The following is a 16,183-nucleotide window of genomic DNA, read 5'->3' on the forward strand; positions in this document are numbered from 1 at the left end:
CTCCAATCCACAATCACCTTTAGAATTCTATAAATACCAGATGTTTGAATAAAACTGGATCTTTTTCTCTTCTGCACTTACTAAACTTCTGTGTAGTCATTTCATGTCCAATAACAACACTTCTTCATTTCAGTGTTCATGGGAAAGCAGGAGAGGAGAGGTCATGGAAAAGGCCACTGGGTTTTATTCCAGCTTCTTACAGCACCAACACTGTAAATGGGGCCCACGGAGGATATTTTCAGTTTAATCCTCATTTGCCTGCTGTTGTTTGATTTCTGATGTTCCTCTGCATTTCTGTGGCCACTTGTGTGTCGTGAATTGTCAATATTTGCTTTTACTGTCTCGCAGCATCTTCCACAGGCAAAGCCAGTTGTGAAATCGGGTGTGGGTGTGTTTGGGATTTTCTGTGTGTGCATGGGGAGAGGAGTTGTTTGGGTTGTTGCCTTTTTTTGGATTTTTTTGTGGCCCAGGCATCTCCTTGATGCTGTTGACAGAAAGGTGAAAGCCATCCCAGTACAGAGTGGGTAATTGAGTCCACTTTAGCTGTACAACATTGCTGCACAATTTCTTTCTAGAGATTGACAATTAGACTATTTACAATCATTTTAGGGCAATTTTAACAGAGCAAGGAATATTTCATGTGAAATTAATAGTAGTCATTAAATTTGGTGGTCGAATAAAGTAGCAATCAATTATAAGAACAATTAATAAGAGTACAGATCCCCTGTTACTTCTTTTTTGCAAAACTAATTTGTAAAACTAAGTTATGATCTCTTTTATTCTTCCACTGAGCATAATTTGTTGGGTTGATGCCACTTCCTTCAGCTTGATTACATTAATTAGGCAAAAAACATACAAGATTGCAAGAGGTTCCATGTTTTTTCCTCCCTGTTAGTTTTATTTTTTTATCTTGAGAGCTCAGTGTAAGATTCACTTTTAGATCAATTGCTTGCTTTGTAATAATTCTTATTTTATTGCTGTACCAGGTATTGAGCTCTTCTGATTGCAGAAAGGACAGAGTGACAGCAGGAGTGCTTAATTAATTTTGCTTCAGGAATTGGTAACTGAGTGATTTTAGGTGAACTGAAAAATGCCAGGTGGCATTGGGAATAAACATGAGATCCCACAGCTGCTGCCTGAATTGACAGGAGGCGTGGCTGACATCTGCTGATGCTCTTGCATTTCTCTCTGGATATTTGGGAAAACTGTTTGGTTGTCAAAGTTAGAGCCCAAATGACAGAGTGAAGCTGTAAATGAATTTGGATGCCAAACCTCCTTAATCCCAGTTCATGCAGCTCATGGATTGTGTGGCACGTGTTCTGAGGATCCAGGAGTGTGTGCCTTCAGCTGTGAGAACGGTGGCCTCTGCCAGAGCCTCTCCTCTGGGATCCTCTGAATGTTCTCTGTCACTGGATGCAGGACTGGTGAGGGAGTTGCTCCTTGGTCACTGCTCTGTTGAGCTTGCACTGTGCCTTTCTCCTTGCTGCCAGCACCAGGGCTCTGCTTCTGCAGGTGACAAGGGACAGGAGCAGAGGAAACGGCTTTGGGTTGTCGCTGTTGAGCAGGACGGGAACAGAGAACTCCAGATCAGAAGGCAAAGAAAATGAGCTCTGATTTATTTCACATGTACTGCTCTATATATAGAGAACATTGAGAAGACTAATTTCATTGGTCTTAGAATGAAAACGTGTCACACCATTGGTGTGCAGTGAATGACACACGGTAGCAGAACATATCTATAAACAATGTGAATAACAAGATAGATCAGAGAATTATTTACATTCTTTCCCAACTGTTTCCCAGGCTCTTGCCTGGTTAGAAAACCTTTCTCTTTCTCTCTGACTGAGCTGAGAATATCCACATTGGGTTGCAGCAGGGGAGGTTTGGGTTGCATCTCAGGAAAAACGTCTCCACAGAACGGGTTGTGAAGCAGTGACTCAAGCTGCCCAGGGAAATGGGCATCCTGGAGGTGTTCAGAACCACCTGGATGTGGCACTTGAGCACGTGGTGCTGAACGTGCTGCTTGGCCTGTGGGATCTTGGAGGGCTTTTCCAACCCGAACCATTCCACGAGCCCATGGGCACGTTTGGACTTGCTGGTGATCAGCAGGTTTTGTGCAGTTTGGCTTGAGCACACAGACTTTGTCAGAGTCCATTCTGCTGCCTGCAGCCAGAGCTTGGGCGTGGTTCACCTGTTCCTGCAGGTGTCCATCTGTTCTCACAGCTGGCTGCAGGAAGGTCAGCCCACATGTGCCCCAGCTCAGCTCCCTGTCCCATTCCCTGGGTCATTCCAGCCTGGGAATGCTGTGGGCACACCAAGGGACACCCTCGGGGTGCGTTTATTGCTGAGGGAAGAGAACAACTGCAAATTTGAGCCTTCTTTGTGTTTGACTTGCCTCCTTCTCCCCTTCATTCGACTTTTATTTCCATTCCTGAGTGCCTCTAGGAACAGCACAGAAATGGGAGAATATCTGCAGCATTCCAAGGTGATCAATTTAGCCAGACTTTGAGAAGTTTTATTGTGTTGCAACAGAATTTGCTGCACTTCTCTGCTACAAATTACTTTCTAATCTTTTGGTGGCATTCCTAGCTCTTTATTTCATTTTTCTACCAAGTCATATCACATCAGGAGGTTTTTTTGGGAGGGGCATAAATTCAATGTAATTATTACTTTCAGCTGCTCAAGTCTACTCTTGTGTGTGTAGTTCACATCTATGTACACTTAATTTTGTTCTCCTGCACTCCTGTAGCCACAGCTCTTCTCTCAGGTAGAGGCAATAACAAAGCAGTTAATTTCTTTTGTGTATTTACCTCTACTGCCAAATGCTGGTAAATGCAATTGGGAAGCCACTTGCCAGATGGAAATAAGATGAAGTTACTCGTTCATTTCCCATGACAATATAAGGATGTTTTTGTTCATTGTGTGAACAGACTTGACAGAAATTGGAGACTTAGGCTCAGGTTAAGGTAGGCTAAAGTTCACCTAAATATCTGCTTTCTCCATGCTGTAATTCAATGTACTCCTTTTTAGCTTCCTTTAATTTTCATCCTCATCATATTCATGACTGACAGTTTTTGCTGTTAATTCTTTATTAGAATTATTCATTGATAATTTAAAGAAAGAAAGGAATTTCATATGACTGGACATTTCAGCTTATAATAAAATGTTTTAACAGCTTCAATATCATTAAATAAAATCATATATATTTCAAAAAACGAATCATGGCCACTTCAAATGTTATTCAGAAGCTAAATTAATGAACAGGTGTAAAGTGATAATTTTCAAGAATAATGTATGCTTCCTTTTTTTTTTTTTTTTTTTTACTACAAGTAAAAGAAGTACAAGTACAAAAGTACTGATGGTAGGATTTTTTCCTAATTAAGTCTCTAAAGTATTTCAGCCTGTTTGTGTATGTTCTTTGCCATGACTATCATTAGCCTTGCTTAATGTGTTTTAAGCTTACGTAACGTTTTGTTTAGGGTTTTGTACGCCCTAGCTGGGTTTGGAGGGTTTCAAGCAGGGCACTTGCAGTGGGATTAGAAGAGTTCCCAGCTGAAGGTCTCACTGAAGGCACAGCTGGAGCTGCCCATGCGCTGGGAAATGTCAGATCAACAGCAAACAACGCCTTGCAGCTTCTTGCATCAGCTTTTTCCCTCCCACACTGATAAACAAATGTATTGGTGCTAAATTAATAGAGCTCTAAATTAGGAAAAAGTTAGTTATGTAGTGCTGGTGTTTGTATGTGTGTGCTGAAGCTGGCACGGGCTCTCCTCTGGCTTTGTCATGGTGGCTCTCCTTCCCTTTCCCTCTTCTGTCTGTCTGAGGTCAAGTATAGAGAAAAGCCCACCCAAAACCTTCTACAGGTCTAAATAGTGTGAGGCAATTCTGCACGAGTGGCTCAGCAGAACACACTCACTGCTCCCGAGCTGAGCTGACCTCTTCCTCTCAGGGTTCTGTTGCTTCATCAGCAGTGGTCAGAGAGTAAGGGAGAGTCCCCTCTGCTGCACCTTTGGTTTTAAACTCTGACCATTTCTGGCATGGAAACCTGGGTATGGCAGCACCAGCTCTTGGTGCTGTCTGTAAGACTTGTTGGTTTGGAAAAAGGCTGATTTTGAATGAAGATCTAAGCCAGTACCATTATCAAAGTGCTGTAATGAACAATCACAGCACTGAGCTCCAAGGTCTGTATGAAGTAATACAGCTGCTTTAGCTTCCAGATTGATTTTTCATCTTGCTTTTCTGAGCTGCCCTGTGCTGTCTGCTATAAAATCCTTCTTTCATCTCTCCCTTTGGTTCTGTGGCATCAAACCAAAAAGTGTCTTATCTTTGAGCAGGCACTTGTGAAAGGAGAGCCTGACTAGGGGCGGGAGGTTGGTCAGCAATGGTGTGTTGACTTCTGGAAAGTATCAAGTATATTTTTAATTGAGTTAATTATTTTTCCAAATTCCATAATCCGTGGCTGTGTTACAGTTGAATCACTGCTGCAATGGGTTGTGTGAGCAGAGCCTCTGGTAGAAGAGAGATGAGCTTTGGGGAGCTCTCTGATGCTCCATGTCATCTCAAGCATGGCTGGAATGGTGGTGGAGAGATTCTAGGTGCTGCCTCATCTTGAAATTTTAGTAGTGTCTCTTTCTGCCTGCAAATTTGGGCTTGGTAAGATGGGTGTTGATGCTGTATTGGACTTTAGTGCACTCACATAAGCATCTGGTTCTGGTGTTTCTCTGGTTTTTGTCAATTGGCATGAAGTGAACTTTGAAGTCTCATGTGTGGGAAGAGAGAACTTTTTGGAAAGGACATTTCCTCTGGCCCTTTTTAAGTAGAAAAAAATTCATCTACCCCAAACATCTGATGTTTGTTAAATGGATGATCTATAAGCAGTGGTGGTGCAGCCCTTCAGGCCTGAGTAGGTCAGAGTAGCTGTGGTTTGTTACCTTTGGAATGTGTGATCTGCTGTGGTTTAAATGTAGTTCCTGATTTTACAGCCAGTAGAGGAGTGCACCTGCGCACAGGTGAGGAGGGGTGACAAGGAAAACTCCTTCTGTGCCCTGTACAGGCAGAGTTCCTGTTGTGAATTCTGCCTCAGCTCACCCTCTGCGTGTCTGCTTATAAAATATTGTGTTTAAACCCCAAACTACTTTTCCTTGTTTGGTACTGTAGCAGCTGAATAACTTCATACCTGTTTTGCATTGCCCTTGAACTCTTCTTGCAGAGGTGTTTGTCCCTTGCTCTTTCTGACGTGTGTGAATTACCGCTGTAAGAAGAAAGTTTCCTTTCTGTGAGGTGATATTTGGTAACAAAACCATTTGTTACACTTGTTTTCTTTTAACCTGTTACTTCTGCAGTCTGCAAGTCAAGGAGCTGGGTGTGTGTTTTCTGCAGGTTTGTCTTTGGTGCTCCCAGCTCCTGAGACAAGCCTGGGGCCCTGTTTGTGGTGTGCAGTGCTTTAAAGACTCGATCCATGGAGGTCTGCAGGGTTTGACTCTTGACAGATCAAGTTTGCAGTAGGTCACTCATCTTCTGGAATCCCTCTTCTCACCTGTCTCAGCAGACACCAGCCCAGGCTTTCTCTCTGCTGTGATAGAACAGAACTCAAAATGTTTGTTGCCTCCCCATGGGACAGCTAATTTTTAACTCTTGGGGGGTTTTTTGTTTGTGTTGTTGAGCACCTAGTCTTTATTTCCTTGTTTAATTGAGAGCAATTAGTGATTAGGGCCTGCTTACTGGCTGCAGAGTCACTTGGGGGTTTCAGAAGGAGCTCCCTGCAGCTGGGGGTCAGTGCTGGGGGATGCTGGGGGTGTCTGCTGATGGCTGGCTCAGGGCTGGGACAAGCCCCACGCCAGCTGCTCGTGGCAGGCCTGCAGGGAAGCGAAGGCAAGGGGAGAGCAAGTGTTGCTTTGTTGTTGAAACTTTTTTTTTTTGTTCACTTTTCTCTGATTTAAGCTCTTTAGAGGTAGCTGGGGCTGAGGGCACTGCCTGGTACTGGCTCAGTTAGTGCTGGCATGAGCATGTCCAAAATAAAGTGATTATTCAGGGCTATAAACCCAGCAGAATTCCTTTGTGCCAGATGTTTTCCTGGTGGTAATGCATGTAAGGAGACAAATACCTGGTTTCTACATTCTTTTGTTTTTTTTTATTAAAAAGATTGAAACTGAGGTTTTATGTTACTCTTCACACTAAAAATTAACATTTTTTCCTTAGGAAATACCTGTAATTAAACCCATGATGGCTCATTACAGTGCAGCAAAAAATAGTGCTCAGAGAACAAAACTGTATTCAGTCTGCTTGAAACTTCATCTTAATTTGACTTTCCAGTTTTTCAGTTACTTTTGAATGACTTAAAATATTCATTACGTTCAATTAATGTTAAGCACATTAAGATTCTATTCCTTCAGTGCCAAATATGTTATGTGATATTTAAAAGGAAATAAATCCTTGTTAATGGGTTTACTTAATGCTTAAGAAAATTCTGCAAAAATTGACTGTTTTAAATTATGCAAAAAATCAGCTTATATTTTAGGTACTCCAATGCCACATTCCTTTCCATATAATTTAAAGTGCTGAGTATAAGACTAGTGAATCTTGCTAATTTAAAAGAAATCACTCTAAAATATACAGTGCTTTCTTAGTTTTGCTCTTTACCACTGACAACATAAATAATTAATGAAAACATACCTTTGTTCAGTGTGATAAATATCAAATGATTTATGTTGTTGGTTTTGGATGAAGAACTTACAAATATTATTAATATTTCAATAGAGGGCACTCATGTGCTTCGAGGTAACACCAATTCCCTGTATTTTTAAAAATACTTGTAATGAATTGGAGCTGAAGTGAAATTTCATGGAGTTAAAATACATAAATATTACTTGATAGTGCTTGGGAAAATTGTTCATTGTCATATTTTTATTCCTTGCTCCTTTCAATTTTGGACATTTCCTTGGTTTGTTAGGATATTTGACAGTAGGTGGAGGCAGTGCAGTCACTTTGCCTTGAACTGATTGTAAAAGATGTGTTATTATGGCTTGCTAATGGACTTGCTGTTAGCTAAGATGGAACTGTTATAATAATTAATAGAACTTAATAAATGCCTTCTTTCCAGCCAAAAAACCTGTAGAAGAATCAGAAGAAAAGAAAGCAGCTCAGTCAAAGAAAAAGATCAAAGAATTAAGAGTTTTGGATGGAAAATCTGCACAAAATTTATGTAAGTGATGTGAAGGGCAGTAGCTCAGTGTCTAAGTAGCATCTACACCTCACTGTTTGTAAATTGTCTTTTTTGGTTTACAGGTGCAATTGCTTTATCTAAGAAGTGCTGATTTGAACATGAGCCTTAAATTCCGTGGTGTTTAAATACACGTTCTGAATTCACTATATAACTTGGGAAAAATGGAAAAAAAAGTAACATGGAAGAATGATTTAATGAGTTACTGGGGTTTTTGTCAGTTAATTCTCTCAATTTACTGACCAAATTAACTGCTCATGACTGGAAGTGCAATTAAATGATCGCTAATTTGGGCAGAGCACAGTGTGGGTGGGGTTTAGAGGCCGTTCCTGATTGTTCCTTCTGCTCAGAGCAGTGAGGAAATAGAGGTTCAAGGGAAGGTATTACCAGATAGGCCACAGAGGTGCAGGTGCTGCTGCTAGAAATGGTAACAAAACCAGCCCAACCTGCTTCTTTCCTCCTTAATTATGGAGGGAAATCAATCACCAAGAGTAGTAGAGTCTTTGATTTGAATCAGAAACACCATAAATGTCACTAGTCCAACTGTGCCCATGGCAAATAAGTGTGTAAACCCAAATGTGGACATTGTTTAGTGCCACATCCGTGAGCAGACAATGAACTGTGACACAGTTGATAGAAAATTTCAGGTTTTGACAGCATGGATGCAGGATAATCAGCTGTAGTAGTTATGCTGAATATAAAGCACTTTTTAACAATGTTATGCTGATCCATCTGTTAAGAATTCTTTTTAGTTTACTGAATGGGGCTCTCTTGAGATTTTATAACATTCTGAGATCAAATTGCTTTGAGAGCTCCATCTTTGAAGGGTTTGCATTGTGTGTCTCTTGTATAAGTTCAGTTAACCTAAAAGTGGTAGTGTTAGGGCATTTTTCTTACTTTGCCCAGCTCTTCATTACCACTTTGATGTGAAATCTTTTCTAGAATGTCACATAAATATCATTGACCCAACTGTAAGTGCAGTACAGCTATTCATACATGGTTATGGAAGCAGTAATAATAATGGATAAAGAGATCTGTTATTGGCTGAGTAGGAATGCAGATGTCATTCATAAAGATAAAACTTTATTGGGAAGTAACATTGCTAGGGAGCAACTGAGGCTGATTTAAAAGTTAAAATTGTTGTCATTGTTTCATTTCTTAGAAAGGAAATTCATTATTAGTCAAACTGCAATATTGTGCCTATCTAGCATTTGTTTATATGGGAGACTTCTTAACTGTGAAACAATTTAGATGGAGATGTGCTTTTTTGGTTTGCTAGAAATGGTTTGCCTTTGTCTATCAATCTTTTTGGACCTTTTTGATTCTAATGATGTATTACTGAATTTCAGCAATATTTTTGGGTTCCTTCCGTTTGCCTTATGAAGAAATAAAAAATATCATTTTAGAGGTTGATGAGGAGAAGCTGAGTGAATCCTTGATTCAGGTATGTGAAAATGCCTCTGCTTTTGCTTATAGCTCCTTTCCCACATGAAAATGGCAGGAAGGAGTAAGAATTCAAGAGCAGGACAGGGTGTCAGCTGCAGGGTATCAGTTGTGTTTCCTGTTCCATTGATTTCACTTCTGCTTTTGAATATGGCCACATGTAGCACTAAAACTCCCTTTCAAAGACACTGTTAGCAAAAGAATTCCTGGGAATTTCCCTTTCCAAAAGGAAATCTTTGAAAATTCTAGTGTCTCAGCTTTGAAGAGATGCTGAAGGTGATTCAGGCTGGTGCAGAACGAAGTTTCAGGATTCTTCTTGTGGAAACAGCTCTGCCTGTCTCTAGTGAGAGATGAAACTCCCTGAACCTTTCAGGACACTGCTGCAACTCCAAACCTATCTGTAAATCTCCTCTCAGGCTGGTTTAGTCTCATTTTGAACCCCAAATCTCTCAGCTGGAGAGTAGAAAGGATGGAATGCAACTTCTGTCCATCCCTCTCTGATTTGCTCTCTCTAGGAGGAGAGCAAGTGTGCTCGTGGCCTCTGAGGAGTGACAGTGCAGCAGAGAACCATGAAAACCTTAAAAGTCACTAAGATTTAGCAGCCCAGCAGTGCTGCTGTATTTTATTTAACAGCATACACAGATTCAGATTCCTGCTGCCACACTGGGCCTGGATTTATCCTTTCATCCTTCCCTGTCTCCTGTTTGTACTTTCGACTCATTCCCCATTTAGGTTTTCTAAATTAATTTCCTCTTCCTTTTTTGGACCTGCAGAATGGTGATTCTGGGGACTGCGGTCCAAACTGAGCTGCCTCAGTATTTGAAAATAGTTGCAAAGCCCTAATTTTATTGAAGGCTTGCTTTATTGATCAGAGATGTCAGATCAGATGATTAAGAAGCCTTCAGGTTTAGTAAAATCAAAAATCAAGGAACAGCCCCACCTTGGATAGCTGAAGTGCAGAGCAGTTTCATATTGATCTCCTCTACTACATTATTGTTTGGATTTTGACTTGTGTAGATATGAAAATGTTATATATTAAATGCAATCTACACTTTAAAAATGCAATATTTTAATGCATTGTTTTAAAAATATTATATATTAAATGCAAATCTACACTTCTACTGAGTATTTCTTAAAGCAAACCACTATTCAGTCTTAGTATAAATATTATCATATCTGTATTTTGACACCTTAAGATCATAAAATAATTCACAATTTTCTTTGGGGACATGGAAAAGCAAATTGAACTTTTGCCTGAGTTCCTGTATATTTGCCATCCAAAAGATCTGTACAATTTTGGGTTGTTGACCTTTTCTTTGTAAGGTATTTTTAAGTGTACTTTGTGCACAGATATTTTGAATGCCTAATGACTGTAATTTTTTTTTTTTTTTGCTACTTTTGTCATGTTTTGCACAGACCAGTTATTTCTTGATTGATATTTAATGAGCAAGATGCAACCATTAGGGCAAAAGGAGATTGTAGAGAGACAAAACTCCTTGATGCTGTCAGACCCTGAAAAATGATACTGTAACCTTTTAATACATTCTTCAAATCAGAGACTGCAGCAGAGCAGTTGATGTCTGTATTAAATAATTGCTGCTTTGATTTGATGTTTATATAATGTTAAAGCTGCGTAAATAAAATAAACGTCCCGTAATTTCCTTGTGCATTTCCATGCTGTGGTATTTTAAGCATGTTATTTTTAATATCTTAGGTAGTTTAATGTAACAAATTTGATATAATGCCTTGTTTGTTTTAGAACCTGGTGAAGAATCTTCCTGAGCAGAAAGAACTCAATGCCTTAGCTGAATTAAAAGATGAATACAACGATCTTGCCGAGCCAGAGCAGTTTGGAGTTGTGGTATGTATTAGTGCAAGGATTGATTAACTGCAGAGTTCCTTTTTGGCACATAAAAAGAAACAAATTTAGGAATAAAATCTTTTTCTTAGTGTTTTTGCAAGACCTGCAGTAGGGAAAAAAAGTTCCTATTTCCTGATGAGTAGTAACCAAGAAATCTCTTTAATAAGTGTTAGGGCAGCCTGGGCAGGGCTGTGACCAGCCAGGTTGGAAGCAGATCATCCTTAGGGTCCTTTCCTGGGTGCAGCCCTCTGACTCTGTGATTCTGGGTGTTTTTCAGGGAGGAATTACTGTATAGCATGATGGCACTCAGACCAAATCTTTTGTCTGCCTGTCTTGCCTTGAATGTTTATTAAACAGCTCTGCCTTCAAGCAGATAAATTTCCAAGAGCCCATAGAAGACCCACTTACCCCATGGCATTGAGAACTCTGATAAATTTGTTTTGTATCAAAACCTTTTAAAGAGCTGAAAGAGTTAATAAGTCCATATCTCTATTTTATATGGATGTATGCACACACATATAAAACATCTGTATTTATACAAACACAAACTTGCAAAGTGGCTCAAGGAGAGGTGTGAATTGATACTAGAATTAAAATTGTAGCTTGTGTTCTGCTCCTTTCAGTCCCTGGATCTGTTCAAGAGCAGGGCTACCAGAATGGCTGGGGCCTCTCTTGGAAGGAAATTCCAGCATTTGCAGAAATTCTTTAATCCATGCCTGGGGGTGAGGGTGGGACACTGAGCTCTGTGCCAGCCCTTGGGAATCACTTTCTGCTCCTGGTCTTCCAAAGACCTCAGGAGTCTTTAGGCAAATGAGCTCCTGTTTTCACTTCCCTCCTCAGCCTAGGAGATTAAAATGATGATGAGAGCCTCTGCAACGTGCTCAGGATTTATCCCCAGCTCCACAGGAGCTACGGTTGCTCCTGCTGGATTTTTAAGGCATTATGTACATTAAAATGCATTAAAACAGAAATAGAGGCCTCTTAAAAGACATTCTTTCTAAAAAGCTCTGATTTGAGCATAATTTGGCTTCAGAAGTGCCTTTTGAGTGCTTTTTTTAAAAAAAATTATTTTTCAGTTGGGGAAGTAACAGAATATGATTTGTCCTAATGAGATTTTTGGAGAGGATTTAGAAAATTAAAGATATCAATGGCTTCTTTTGAAAAACTCTAGCCTATTGATTTTTTTTTTAATAAATGGCATAAAGTTCAAAAAATCTTCCATTTCCGAACAAAGATGAGGAATTTTGGTAGAAGTGGGATACACTACTTAGCCTTACTGCAGGAAGTAAAACATTGCCATTTATTGATCAGTAAGAAGCTAAAAATCTCTATAAATACATATTTGCTGCTTTCTTTGAAGTGATAGTAGCATGCATATATATTTAAAATATAAACATGTATTATGTCTTTAGATAGACCAAAACTTATCTCTGAATGTGTGTATCGTGATATATGCATATATTATTTTATATATACATCTATTTATGAGTATATTCCCCCATACCTACGGGGACAGAAGTGAGAAATTTTTGTCAGACGAAGTGAGAAATTCCTTGGGGTTTGTGCAGGGAGAATAGCTGGAGTGTGTTGAAGGGAAATGCTCAATGGAAGCAGGCAAGGTGGGGGTATTAGGACAAAAAAAAACAAAACTCTGATCTTTGGGAATTCAGTTTCCTGCTTAAAATCAGCAAATAAATCAGCAAAATTGTGCCCAGTGACCTTGATTGCAAGGGCTGTGTAGGCATCCCTCCACTTCACTGCTGTAAATCCCTTAGTGCTTCACCCTGAACTTTGTAACTTGGCTCATCCCCTGCACTGCTCCCTCCTCCTGGCACACATCCCCTTCTCCAAACAGCAGCCTGGCCTGTCCCCTTGCTCTGGCTGGGTGAGGATGCTGACCCCATCCCTGGGGCTCGTGGGGTCCTGGCAGTTAGGGTTCCTGACTGGAGGAATCCTGGCCTTTTCCTCTGGCCCTTGGAAAAGCCATAAAATTCCTTTATTTCCCAGCAGTCCCAGTGTGGCCACTGCTCCACAGATTGGTGTTTCTGAGGAAACACTGACTAGAGGAAGTTGAGAGAGTTTCCAAGTATTTAATGCAACATTAATTAGCAAAAACTGCTTAATCAAACATCTCCAAATGGTGCTGTTTGCCTTGTGAAGGAACCAAGTTTCCTGAAGCTTGTTTGCTTATTCAGCTTTACCATCTGCTTTAATAAAAACCAGTACTTTGCCTTATGGGTCCTGCTTCTGTCTTATTTCTAGAGGCCTCTAGCTGCATTACTGGTGCTAAAATGCTGAGTTTGCTTCTGATCATGATATCATGGAACTGGCCATTAAAGTGGAAGAAATGCAGCTGAACTTCAATTCTTGACTGCAGTTCTTTTTTCCAATGTGTCAAATTAATTTTGGAGTTTCTCATTAATAATAATCTTAACCTTGGCTTTAGGAATAGAAGATAGACTACCTTAAATAATATTTAAAGTGTGTCCCTTTATTTTTATGTAGATTTAGGTGTGTTAATTATTAAGATATGTTAATTGGATAATCACTTTGCCCATCAAATTTAATAAAGGTTGGAATAAGTTGCTTAAAATTCATGTAGAAAAACCATACTTAGTAAAAGATTAACTTATTTGAAGGAACCAATTAACTTAAAATTCAGCTGATATGTAAATGAAAATTAGAACTGCATTTTCATTTAGATAAAATGTTAAAATCAATTATATATTCTAATTAGTTATTGGAACTTTTTGAAGTTACATCCTGGGATCAAAAAAGGCACCACAACTTCCTCTAAAGGAAAGTTTGCACTGATGTTGAAGTAGAGCAAGAGAAACAGATGAACTGCACCAGCTGTGCAGCAGTGCCTCGGCTAGGCAGAGTTACCTGAGTTCTGCACGTGAACCTTGTGCTCAAGAGTTCATTTGTGTGTGATGTGGGAACAGCTGCAGCTTCAGTAAGGAACTGCATTTCCACTTCAGTGCCAGCTGAACATTTTTAGTGTTACAAAAGCATAAATTTGCCTGAGGACTTGTATAAACTTGCATATTCTGTGACTTTTTTTTTTTCCTGCGTAACCAGTTCAGCTGTCATGAGCAGTCCTGGCTGGGAGGCAGACAAAGTGGGGAGAATTGTACAAGTTTATTGCACCTCCACTGGTTTAGAGTCATTCAGTCTTTTAAATTGAATTTATTGGCTGCTTGTTTGGCCTCGTTGTAATTTTGTGAGCTGCTGCAGAATTAATCTTCCTAGAACGTTTCCAGGGAAAAAAGGCAACTTTAATATAACATAGGTAAGAGGCTAAGTTGTCTTAGTAAGTTGACAAATTTTTATTAGAGGAATGTCAGCTTTTTCTTAGGAAGTGAGGCAAATTTAATTGTGCTTTTTGCTTTTCTCCAATAGCCTTTGATCCTCGTTTTAATACAGGGCTTGAGAATTGAATGATGATAATAAAGCATAAAGAACTGAATAAAGAACTTGATTAGGTAGAGAGTTCAGACAAGACCTTTATGAGAGCCCAGAAGGAGAAATAATGACATGCAGCCCATCACTGACAGTCAGCTGGAAAAGAAATATCCATTTTCTTGCCTCTTTTAACTGTTTGCAGGGGAAGCCAGTGCTTGCTGTTCCAAGCCCCTGTTGGAATGTTTCATTTCTTACGTGCCTTTGACACTCATTTTATTTAGAGCCATGAAGAATTTGAGCTTTCCAGGTGAACGTAGGCTTTGCTCCTTACTTGATTCTAGGAGATTGCTCCAAGTTGAGTATGTGATCCCTCTTCCTCTGCCACTGAACACGTGGATTTAGGAACAGGCCCACAAAAGGGGAAATCAGGGCAGGGTGGGGCAGGAGGAACTAAAATAGCATTTGTGGCCAACTTCTACTGATACCTAAAGGGCATTGTGTGTATAAAAATGTTCTGGTTTTAAGGAAACAACCCACATGAAACAGCTCTTAAGGAATTACCAAGATAGTTTTAAAATATTATGTAGGTCAGGGAATGGAATTAAAATTTACTGCTGGGTTGGTGGTCAAAAGCTAATAAATGATCAGTGTTCCATGACATTACACAGTATTAAAGAAGAAAGGACACCTCTCTGAAGTTTAAGGATTATTCTTCACAAACGTTTATGTCACACTCTCCTGTGGGCTTGTACATGTTTTGTTGCACTTTGGTTTTGGGATCTGAAGCTTTCAACAATTTTTTTCTGTGCCATTTTGAGTAAAAACAGCAATTGGAGATTGTTCTACAAAAGTTAAAGCAAATTATGTGATTAATTTTAATTTCCATCTACTGCAGATTAGTGTAAGTAGATCCTTTCAAGGCAGATGTTTTCAGTATGATATTTCTGAAATGCAGGATGATTAGAAGAATAATGTTTCAAGACTTTCAATGATTTTGGCTTATAGAGGCTCAGAGAGAAATTTGTGACAATGGAGATTTATAAAAAAAGATCACTAGTTCTGCTGAAATGCTTCTTTTCTGATCCTTTCCTTTTCCTTGTTCCAGCCTGATCATAGGAATTGTTTGAGACCATCTGGAGCGCCTTCATGTTTATGTTCATTTTAGAATGAATTCATTATTATTCAGGCCACTCAAGTCCTTCCTGTGAAAGTTATTGCTGCTGCTTCTGGTAGCTGTTGGGAGATAGCACTGGTAGAAAAATCGTGGTTCTTTAAAGGACCATGGCCAAATTTTGGCCAGCAGAGACAGGAGCACATCAAAATCTTCCTGTTTTGCTGGTCAAGATCTGTGATTTGTCACATAGCAGAGCTTTTCTGGCTAAGTGCTTCAGGAACACCCCTGATGCTGAATACATTGGGGAAGAAATCTTTCTGTATTCTGCTAGGTAAAATGAGATAGATTTGGAACATAACCATTCTTGCAATTAAATTAAAAATTTCAAGTGGTTTAACAATGCTCAGTACATCTTTTTTCCCTAATTTAAATTCCTCTGGCGAATTATGGTGTGCTAAGTGGGAGGAAGTAACTCTGATCGCTGCTGCAAAATATGACAGACATGGCCATATTTTGTTACCTAGCCTAGTGAAATTGGTCTTGGGGATTTAAATTAATGAATCAGCATTGTAGATTATTTTCAGTGTCTCTGTTACGACGTGAGGATTTATAACCTCCCATCTTTTTATCGGAGCAGGAAGGAATGAGCGCTGTGCTCTCTTTGGCCAAGTGTCTGAGACACAGATCTGTGCTGGGATCCTGGGGTGCCTGGAAATACCAGGCAGGCAATGAAAACACGCAGAAGCTGTCAGCCTGCTGGCTGCACAGCACTGGGGCTTTGAACATGAGCTTTCCTCGTGGCTCAGCGTTTGGTGGGTTGTGTTTTGCTGTGACTGTGCTGCTTGCAGATGAGCTCGGTGAAGATGCTGCGCGCGCGCCTCAACGGGATCCTGTTCCGGCTGACCTTCGAGGAGCACGTGAACAACATCAAACCTGACATCATGGCCGTGACCCTGGCCTGCGAGGAGCTCAAGAAGAGTGAGAGCTTCAGCAAGCTCCTGGAGCTGGTGCTCTTCCTGGGCAACTACATGAACTCTGGCTCCAGGAACGCTCAGTCTCTTGGCTTCAACATCAGCTTTCTCTGCAAGGTAAGCTGCGGCCGCAGAGCCCTCGGGTGAAGCTCGGCGCTCAGGAGGAAGTG

At 40.1% G+C, this 16,183-nt stretch overlaps 1 protein-coding gene across 1 annotated transcript in view; it reads left to right on the forward strand.

Annotated features, from left to right (window-relative positions):
• Window positions 1-16,183, forward strand: part of DIAPH2 (diaphanous related formin 2) — a 174,623-nt gene that overhangs the window by 52,683 nt on the left and 105,757 nt on the right. Inside the window, exons 19-22 of the mRNA XM_053989875.1 lie at window positions 7,100-7,201; window positions 8,569-8,663; window positions 10,422-10,523; window positions 15,891-16,130. Of these exons, the coding sequence (XP_053845850.1) occupies window positions 7,100-7,201; window positions 8,569-8,663; window positions 10,422-10,523; window positions 15,891-16,130 (539 nt within the window). The remainder of the gene's footprint in view (window positions 1-7,099; window positions 7,202-8,568; window positions 8,664-10,421; window positions 10,524-15,890; window positions 16,131-16,183) is intronic.

This window comes from Vidua macroura, chromosome 14 (assembly GCF_024509145.1).
Source record: "Vidua macroura isolate BioBank_ID:100142 chromosome 14, ASM2450914v1, whole genome shotgun sequence".
NCBI lineage: Eukaryota > Metazoa > Chordata > Aves > Passeriformes > Viduidae > Vidua > Vidua macroura.